The sequence below is a fragment of the Telopea speciosissima genome, chromosome 9 (genome assembly GCF_018873765.1).
Source record: "Telopea speciosissima isolate NSW1024214 ecotype Mountain lineage chromosome 9, Tspe_v1, whole genome shotgun sequence".
In the NCBI taxonomy this organism is placed as follows: Eukaryota; Viridiplantae; Streptophyta; class Magnoliopsida; order Proteales; family Proteaceae; genus Telopea; species Telopea speciosissima.
Genome location: NC_057924.1, coordinates 7,603,090 through 7,613,516, shown reverse-complemented (window position 1 = coordinate 7,613,516; position 10,427 = coordinate 7,603,090). Strand labels below are relative to the sequence as shown.

General features: G+C 38.8%; 3 protein-coding genes across 3 annotated transcripts; all 3 read right to left on the bottom strand.

The window, feature by feature from the left end:
* Positions 1–215: 215 nt before the first annotated feature.
* Positions 216–2,992, bottom strand: LOC122640336 (protein NDR1-like). The gene is made up of 2 exons (XM_043833495.1): positions 2,514–2,992; positions 216–342 (listed from the first exon to the last, which is right to left on the bottom strand). The coding sequence occupies exons 1-2, from the start codon at positions 2,990–2,992 to the stop codon at positions 216–218; spliced, it is 606 nt and encodes a 201-aa protein (XP_043689430.1).
* Positions 2,993–4,875: 1,883 nt separating this feature from the next.
* On the bottom strand, positions 4,876–5,578 carry LOC122640335 (NDR1/HIN1-like protein 2). Its single transcript, XM_043833494.1, has one exon. It carries the CDS (start codon positions 5,576–5,578, stop codon positions 4,883–4,885), a length of 696 nt encoding a protein of 231 aa, XP_043689429.1. The 3' UTR covers positions 4,876–4,882.
* A 2,159-nt stretch (positions 5,579–7,737) lies between these two features.
* LOC122639564 (peroxidase 3-like) lies at positions 7,738–9,599 on the bottom strand. Its single transcript, XM_043832427.1, has 4 exons — positions 9,345–9,599; positions 8,780–8,971; positions 8,529–8,691; positions 7,738–8,233 (listed from the first exon to the last, which is right to left on the bottom strand). The coding sequence occupies exons 1-4, from the start codon at positions 9,552–9,554 to the stop codon at positions 7,818–7,820; spliced, it is 981 nt and encodes a 326-aa protein (XP_043688362.1). The 5' UTR covers positions 9,555–9,599; the 3' UTR covers positions 7,738–7,817.
* Positions 9,600–10,427: the final 828 nt, after the last annotated feature.

The following is a 10,427-nucleotide window of genomic DNA, read 5'->3' as shown; positions in this document are numbered from 1 at the left end:
GCATTGTGATGTACTGATTTTGCTTTGCATTTGCATGTTGGAATAATTGTCTCCATATAATATATATATTATATTATTTATATAATGTATATAATGTACTTAAAAGTCTAATTTATGAACCCTTATTAGTTGTTATTTGTTACATTAATAATTTCTTATATAATAGAATATCATATTATTGTTATACATAATCAGGGTCAAAATCAGGGTCTAGATCAGGGGTCATCATCAGGGCCAAGACCAGGGTCAAAATCAGGGCAAAGATCAAGGTCAAGATCAGGGTCAAAATGAGGGCCAAGATCAGGGTCAAAATCAGGGCCAAGATCAAGGCCAAAATCAAGGCTAAGATCAGGGTCAAAATCAGGGTCAAGATCAAGACCAAGATTAGGGCCAAGATCAGGTTAAAAAATCAGGGCCAAAATCAGGGTCGGGCCGCCCCCGAGGCCTCAACCCGGACTCGACACGACCTTGACTCAGGGCCAAGCATTTCTGACCCTAACCCGCCCCTCAGGGCTAGAAATCTTTAGCCCAAGCCCTGTTCGGGCTGAGGGCGGGTTTGGGTCAACAGGGCCAAACTTGCACCCCTAGATGGGGCGGTGGTCAAAGAAGAAGAAGAGGAAGTGGAAAAATTGAATATAAAAAAAGCGATACAAACCGGTTGGGTGATTTTACAGTGGAGAAAAAAAAAATTAGAGGGAGGGAGAGGGATGAACACCACAACTGTAGAACTCCATTCCCATAAATCCCTCATCTCGGGTCTCTATTCACTCCCTTATCAATGTTCTACTGTACAAATCCATCTCTAATCCATTCATCCATGAATATGATTTTTATGCTTTGCAATTTATCTCAAAGGGCTTGGGGAGCTGAAGGAGTTATAAAGAAGGTGGGTGAAGGGAACATCTCTTAACCCTTTTTTTCAAAAAACCATTTTGTACATAGGAATGCCAAACCAATTTCTTCAAAAAAACCATTTTATGTCTATTGGTTACCAAACCATTTTTATGTTTTGTTAAAAAATGATTTTCATTAATGATTTATGTTAAATTGGCAAAAATCAAAAAGAAAAATGATATCAAGATAGCCTAAGGAACGAACGTAGGCAAAGTCTCTGACGCGTTTTGAGTTATCGAGGAATTTAATGAGTTTTTTTAAGGCACCGCGTTCTATGGTTGGGTTGGGCCGGGCTTTATAAAACCCAAGCCCAACCCTGACTCCCCTTGGCTAGGCTCAGACCCGACCTGACCTTGAGGGCTTGAAAAATCCAACCTTGTTGGGCTGGGCTGACCCTGATCATGGGGAGGGGGAAGGGAGATGCATGGGCTGGACTGGGCCTCAACCTTGGCTAGACCCGACCTTGACTCAGGGTTAGAAATTTTCAACCTTGACCCACCTTCAAGGTCAAGATATCTCAACCCAGGACCTGTTCAGGCCCAGGGTGGGTTTGGGCCAATAGGGCCAAATTTGCACCTCTATTGCATTCTCTGTGGGGAGTGGAGGTTCACGCGCGCGACAGCCAGTGAAAGTGTACGTCCTCGCGTGCCCCCATATGGAACATGTTCCTTTTTTCTAATTATATTTAGGGAGAAAGTTCTCCGTCCAGGAATGTGGCCTATGCCAACAGTGCCACAAGTCTATCTCTCTCCTCCCCATTTGAAAAGACACCTCTATCCCCTTGTTTTGAAGATGAAAGAGATAGACACATGGGAAGTACTGGTTAAGCCAAACTCCTAGACAGAAAACTACTTCCTTATATTTAATTATATTCATGACTAATTGAAACTAAATCGTTTGGGGGAGCATTCTCTATGGGGGAGTGCAGGGACCATCCAAGCGCGGCGGCCAATGAGAGCACAAACTGGCATCTTTGGGGTGGGGCGGTTGTTTTGTTCCCCAAAGAAAATTTTCCCAAATCGTTTTGTGTGTGGCATAGCCCCAATATCACTGCAATCAAGATTCCCATTAGCCATCAACGAAGTAATTGGATGCCCTAAGCCAGCTTGGCCCAACTCTTGAACCATTGGGCCTACCCCTAAGCCCCTAACTCTGTCATTGACCCGGGCTCAATTACCACTCCCAACACTTAGGGTTGTCAAAAGCTGGCCTGCATTGGTAGGTCCGATTGGTTGAAGCCCAAAACTGGACCAATCGGTTCCAATACTAATTTGGTTGTTCTTGGTGTTTGATTGTAGTCCCTATTTGCCTGTATATGGATCGATTAGTCCAATTATGGGCCGTAATCAATCAACCGGTATAAACGTTAACCTATGAGACCTGATTATCTAAACGGTGCTGGGTCTTAAATTGGATGACAACCGATTAAACTAGAACGAAACCGATCGGGACCGACTAATTGACACCCCTACGACAGTGTATATGAGAATGAACTAGGAAGAGAAAAGTCACTCTTAAATTTACGAAAAGAATATACATAATTACATACTATTTCAGATGAACAAAAGCTTTAGATCTTGGTGGAATAACAAGTATGATTAAGTTTGATACTATTTAACCCATATATCTTCCCATCCGAACCAAGATGAACATGGGCTTTCAGTTCCATCAGGTGAGGCATTGACTTGAACTGAAATGTTTTATATCTAATTGGGCTCACCAAGCCCACAGTCAAATCCACTGTTCCATTCAAAATGGGCCTAGAGGCCCATTTCCACAACTTCTGATCACCAGTAACTCTAACTTCCCTCCGAGTAGTCTTATTGTGACCTTGATAGAAAGAAGCTATAGAACTCAATCCCACAATTGCTTCACCATAATAAAAAGTCAAGCTCATTTGATTGTAATAGATGCCGATACCTTTGTTTGGATTTGAGATTTCCATGTCGATGAACAGACTCTGATTCTTGGTAGCGACCGGAGAAGTAATGTTCTTGACATCTAAAGCCGGGACGTAGAAATTTACGATGGTGTAAATGGGAGTTTTAGGACGTAAACTTGCCCATATTACGCAGATTGAGATGCTTAAAACGATCATAACTTGGAGAAACCACAGACATAAACTAATTTGAGAATTGTTTTTTCGCCAGAGAAACATTTTGGAGAAGTAGATTGCAGTGGGAAGAGCAAAGCCAGGAGCTAGCTTATATATATGAAAGTATCAAGCTTTCCTGGTCTCCTTTTCAGTGGTTCTTTCGGTGAAGAAGAAGTGAAGCTTTTGAGTAAACTATACAAGGTGGCATGGTCTAATGCTTGTTGGCTAAGTAAAGTTTATTGCAGGCAGTAGTGGGCTTTTTCTTGATTAGTCCATATACTATAAGTGAGACTGCTTTATTGTCATATTTTTACGTGGGAAACCCAGAAAGTACATTAGAAAAAGAGAAGAGAGAAAAGATTCTTTTTGCCCCTTATGTAGACATTTGCAATTTCAATTTACTTTGTTGGGAAGGATTCTTTTCTAGTAGTTCTATAGCTTACTAGCTATGGACCACCAAAAAAAGACCTTACTAAACAAGGATCTTCATGTAAGAAGTTGAAAATGGAAAAAAAAAATCCTCTGTAGTGCTGGCGTGAGAGGTTGACACGTGTAAGATGCGACATCCAATGGGCTGAGCTCGAGAAGAAAGAAAAGAAAAAGGAAAAACTGCCTTGCATCGAGCTTGCACCGTTGGATGAAGCTTTTTCCATGTGTCGAGCTCTTAGGACTGCACTGCATTGCACCGCCAGATGCACTTGACTATTCACACATTACTCACCCAACAACACTTAAGGCCATGGCCATATGTGAGGGAATTTTGTTGGGAGTATGATGTCTTGTATTCCATCGCTTGGTTTGTGGGTTGATTCGAAAGGTCATTAAGAGGCCGCAGGCCTCACAAACAACAATCACATAATGAACACAAGGATTTATGTGGTTCAACAAGATTGTCTACGTCCACGGTGAGATAAGATCTATTTCACTATCAATACGGAATAGGGTTACAGTCGTTCATCCTCACACCTCTCTTAGATTTCGTTACAGAGGAAGAATCCTTGCTACATATTTATTGTGAAACCCTATACAAGAATTTTATCGAAATACCCACCGTTTTGATTGTCATAATTACTTCTCACCTTGAATTTGAATGTTTCAAAATGTCTTTCTCAATGTGTAATAAGAGTCTCATGCGATTGGCAAAAGTTGATTGATGAAGGTGAAGGAAAACTAGGTCCAAAGTTTTGTGTACCATTAAAAATTATGGAAGAGGTTTTCTGAGCAAACAACATAAAGGAGGGCATCAGTGAGGTGCGACAAAATGATATCATATATTGAAGGATATTGAAGTCATTTCATGTGATGAGAGAGAGATAGACACAAAGGTGCTAGTGTATCCTACCCGAGGGGTTAAGAGAACCTTTTCCCAAAAAATTAAATAAGGGTTCTGCTGTCATATTTAACTAACAGGTGCAATTCCAAATTCGGAACACAAGACTTATTTTACAATTTCAATTTCAAGATTCCTTTCATGATCTAGATACCAATCAGACCAACAAGTAGAAGAAGTGAGGAACTTCCCTTTTTCATTTTTTTTTTTTTTTTAAAGAAATAAGTGAACATGGAAAATAGTTTCTATATGATTTTGGTGGAAAATTCTCCTACACTCCACCTTTAACTATTGTCACCTGAAGCTCAACATATTATTATTTACCAAAAAAAAAAAAAAGCTCAACATATTATCAAAAAAGAGAAAAAAAGAAAAAAAGAAAACATGAAGCTCAACGTGCAAGTAGGATTATTGTTTTACAAAAAGAACAGTTTTTCTTCACTTGAGGAATAGAGAAATCTTTTTTATTCCGTATCCCCTTTTTTTTTTTTTGGTGTCTTTTCTTTACTTCCAAACATAGCCTCTGAACTTTACATTCCTCACCCACACTAAGAAAATCCACATCAGCTGAAATAAAGTGTGTATCTCTTGCCTTTGGAGACGGGCAAGATCAGACCGTCCTGTCCCACCGCAACATGACAGGTGGCATGCATCCTATGGGGTTTACTTTCCCACATGGAAATCTTGAACCGGATTCTTGACGTCAGCTCCAGCCGGAACCAAACCGTCCCCGTCGCCCGATCCTCCATTAACTCCGTCCACCTCAAATCGTTCACCACCAACGTGGTGGGTACACTCAACTGCCCTGGTATCCAAATCGTGCTCTTCGACTCCTGATAGTACGGGAACGATGAGGGTAACGATAACGGCGTCGCTCCGATACGTTGTTCCCTATAATACACTTCACCTTCCATGGAATAGTAATAAACTCCCATATTCTGGTTAGGGTTTCGTATCGTAACGTTAAACGTTATCTGAGCGTTATCGAAACCGTTATCTTGGGCCAAAGCTGGGAATAAGAAATTTGTCGAGTGAAATCTCGGTCGGTGTGGTCGGAGGCTCAACCACAAGATGAAACCGAGGATTCCCACCACCAGAAGCAGAGTTAATAATGTTCCACACAAGCACTTGACTACACGTTTGGTCAGGCTTTCTCTAACCTGTTGCACATGATAGCGAGGCCTGCGGTCACGCTTTGTCGGCTGGTTTGATGGAGAAGTGGCCGAAGTGTGGGTCGGAATCTCGCCGGTCGTCGACATTTTTTGAACCGGCGTTTGTGGGTCTGTGCAGAGGTGTTTATGTAGGAAAGAAATTAAGAAGGTGGTTTGTGGATAAGGGAAGTGATGAACTCTGTGAGGAACATTTGTTCTTTCGTTTGAGAAGGGAAAGAATATAAATCTTGTCTGTATTGGAGTACAATTTGCAGCAAAAGTGGTAAGGTATATATATGATTCTACGCCTTATAAGATGGGTAACGTATACTATTCCAACCCATGAATGAAACTATAAAAATTGGATATTTGATTCTTCCTCATATGGACCCACCGAGGTTAGGGTTGTCAAAATTGAGACTGAACCGGGTAAACCAATTTGAATCAAACCACACCGATGTCTTATTGGACATGTTTCAGGTTGGAATATTACAATCCCGAAATTGAACCGAACCACACTAGAAACCGAGAGAACCCAAAACTAAACCAAAACCGATAACAACCTGAAACCCATTCAAAAGTAGATTTTTCCATTGTTTTGTATAAAATGTATGTTAAATCAAAATCGAAGCTGACCTGATAACAAATCGATACAATTCAAACTGAAATCGAGTTAAAACCGAACATTCTTTATTGGTTTGGTTTTGGATTCACCATTCTCACACCTAAACCAACTCGATCCTAGCAGACCGATTGACACCCCTAATCATTTAGGCTATGTTTGGTTCGTAAGAAAATATTTTGCTAAATTTATATTTTCTTGTTGGAAATGACCAATTTTTTTTTTGGATTTGAACTATAAGAGACGATGAATCCAATTGTTTGATCAAGATACTATCACTATGTTAGAAAACAATATATTCTGAAATTTGAAAAGGATGTTGTTTTTCTAACTTTTTGTATTACATTTCTCTGAATATTTCTCTCTTATCAACCCGCATACAATTTTGAAATTTTTTTTTTCTTTTTTTGTTATAAATATCGTAAAAAACCTTTAAGGCAAAAGGTTTCATACACGGTTAAAGCACAAACCTTTGCCATGGACAAGAAAGGGTAGAAGTGAGTTTTGATTCCTTAAAGCACAGTGAACATCTTGATATCATAGGAATACCTTTTTGAGATAAAATGTCATCCGGCCAGGTAAGGGTGTCAAAATCAAACCAAATCATTTACATCGAAAACTGGGAAACTTTTTATTAAATGGTTCGATTTTGGTTTTAAAATTGAAATCGTTTAGTTAAATGGTTTAAATCAAATCAAACTGTATAACCCATTGGTAAACCATTTAAACCGAATACATATATTAGTACTATGTAATGGCAATAATTAAGCATTAATGATAGCAATAAATAATTAGTAAATATAAAATAGTACAAATAAATAATTATTTAAAGAAAACATATAAGAATTCAGTTCATACTTTCATATCAATAAAAAAAATTAAAAAAACCTTGTAATTAAAACATTTAAAATCGATTAAACCGAAACCGTTTATAAATGATTTGGTTTCAATATGTGAAACCATTTATTAAACGATTGATTTTGGTGTCACCTAGAAAAATTACATCAAACCGAATCATTTACGCCGAAACTGAACCGTTTAACACCCTTATCTGTGGGGAGTCTTTGATGCATCAACTGCCATCCAAAAATAAAATACCTAGGCCGGTTTGTCAGACCATATGAGTGCTTATGGACTTCTCCAAATAGTGATTCATTTCCATTAGTTACCAAATTATGCAAAGAAAAATGTAAAGACCATTTCATTAGTGAATTCGGCTCTTCTCCAGGGAACTCAAAGCCTAGAGAGTGCCCAGGGGGCATCCAAGGGTTAGGCTATGCCACACATATCTCGGTGCATGTCTAGGAATGTGTGCGGCATAACCCAATGGCTGGATGTTCCTTGAGCGTGCTGGGCTCCTTGGAGAGGAGCTCAATTCTTCATTAGTACAAAACCATAAATGGCCTTATTTATTTACTTTTTGAAATCAACAAACCAGCACACTCAAGAACAGTCTTCATTCTAAAGCATTACCTACTGCTACAAGTTATCCCAAAAAAAAAAAAAAAGTCATACGTTATATGTAAAATCAAAATAGAAATAATTTCATTGAGGGTGGCAACCACATACAAGCTTATTGTTTTGGTTTCTCAAAACTTCATACACACAATGTCTCATCAACAGAATCTCTAAATGAAAAAAAATAAAATAAAATTAATTGGACTCTTTATTATCACAATCCACAGTTCCAAAGAAGCTGAAGAACAGAATCAGATCCTGATCAACTTAGCTATTCAACACTGCACAATTCTTCCTAATCTCACCTGATGATCCAGTCTTAACACCAACCTTTCCCATCTTCATCATGGAATTGCCAAACTCTGTATAGAAATTAGAAAGTGTGCCCTGTGCAAGCTGAATAATTTCAGATTTTGAAGCTGAGTTTGTGAGCAGAGCTGCATCAGACTCAAACAAACCTCTTCTTTTAAGTACAAGTTTGTAGTAACTCAGATCAAATGTTCTGAAACTTCCTGGATCCATCTCAAATATTGTTGTGTTATCTAGTGGAGTCTTGCACTTTTCTTTCAGATGCACAGCATACTCACTATCTAAAGAAGGATCTTCGTCGCCATGACCGGAGAAATTGTAGAGGCGGAGGGCGAATGATTGATTGCAGTGAGCAATACCAATTGTGTGGGCACCTAAAATAATGGAGTTGATGAGAGAAATTACTCATCTACACAAAAATTTTGAAAGACAATTTTTTCCAATGAGGGTAATAGTGTCATTTCTCATACATATTTGAAAAATATGTATAACTATGACATCTTTTAATAATGACAGAACGATATGTCATTATCAAATTATTTTTGAAATTCCTTTTATAACCTTATCTTAAACAATTTTGGGAATAAGGCAAAGGATAATTAAATGAAGATGTCGAGTTTAAATACACCAATAGAGGTGTCATTCAGATAGTCCCCTTATAAAACTTACCAGATAAGAGAACAAGATCTTTCACATCAAGTCCTTTGCTAGAGAACTTTGATACTAGAGTGGTGAAATTGCTAAATGGAGAAGGGATATTGTTTAAAGCCTCTGTAGCATTTGAAATGAGTCCATCTCTTCTTCCAGTAGGAACTTCCCAAGTGGGTCCTCCCTGTTTTTGAAGGAGAAGAACAAATGAGTTATTACAAGAAATTTCCTTACAAAACTGTATGTAAGTTATCAGGTTATTGGTTCCTTACTATTGTGGCTACTGAGTCTCTTGCAACCAAAGCAATAATGTCAGCACAAGAAACTACACCAGGACACTCAGCCTCCACCAAGCTTTTTACTCCATCAATGAAGCCAAAGCCTCTGAGAGTGAGGTTTGGAATTGCAGATTTTTCAGCTTGGTTATTTGATGTAGAATTCAAGAGCACTGATGCATCACAACCCTGAAAAGACAGCAGGCCAGAGCTCTTACATCCAAACACTTAAACTATAGAAAATGAATGAAAACCGCAAACAAAAATACAGTCATACACAAGATTTACGTGGTTCAGCAAGATTGCCTATGCGCATGGTGAGATGAGATTTCTTTCTCTATCAATGGAAATTAGGGTTATAACGACCGCTCGTCCTCAAACCTCTCTTAGATAGATTACAGACATTTACCGAAATACCCATATAGCCCTTTGGCTCCTACGGCCTCTTAACGGTCTTGTTGGAATCAGTTCACTAATGAAAGTGACGGAATACAAGACATCGTACCCCCAACACAAACATGCATGCAAGGAATGAACATGGAAAACCAAAGAGGAAACTTACCCTCACAAAGCAGTCATGAAAATGCATTCTCAGCAAAGCTGAAGCCAAAGATGGAGCATGGGGGATATGCTTTTTCACATAATCTAATACAATTTTCTCAGCTTTTGGGCAAGTTTGAGCATAGAAGTCCATCTGCAGATCAGCTAGAACAGGACCCAAAAAGCCTAAAACACTCAAGATTATAATTGCAGCACAACCCATTCTTCCCATTGTTGTTAATTTGAAAAGAAATCTCACTATATCTCTTCAGTGAAGGTCTCACTACCATGTGAGAATATTTATAGCAAATCGAGTTATGGCTAACCTCTACACTCAGATCTAACTACTATGTCTCATAGCTAACTACCATGTTCTTTATCTATAAAAAGATTAATTAAGCCTGCCTTAAATGGGATAAATATTTCTTATTTGGGTCTTCCAAAGCTTTTTGTTCATCTACACAACTACCTTCTTCTGTTTCTTCCTCCAACTGTAAAACAGAATCAAGCAATCCAGTTTATGAATTTGATTATCTCAACCAAATCCCAGAGGGAAGAGACAAAATGGAGCAGGTTAATTAACAAGCCAAGTCTGAATAAAGTCCAAAAGAAGAGCTAATACATGCTCTTCCAATAATGTGTCATATAACCCCCCCCCTCTCTCTCTCTCCATATGCCTAAAGTAGAGATCAGTTTCACCCACTACACAAAAGCGTTTGTAAGTCGGTCCTGTTGGCTGATATGGTCTAAATTACAGCATCAGCAAACGTGTTGCAAAAGGTGGTTAGTTACCTTACTGACTATGTAACTACTGTGATAGTGGGTAGTTATTTGTAGAGTAAAATAAGGTAAAGAGGGTTCTGGCTCTATTATTCTACATGTACACAATTATTATCGTGGGTGTGTTTTTGAGAGAGAAACTATCAAGGGCCAGATAATCTCTTACTGATTGACGGAGTCCTATCGGAAGAAGATTTCGCAGAAGAAGAAGATAGTTCATTGTTTCCGCAAGTTGATCAGAGACATGGCATTGGACGATTCAAATATTTTTCTGGGACCGTCAGGAGGTAGAGTGCATTACCTCGTTTTGATTATGACCATGATT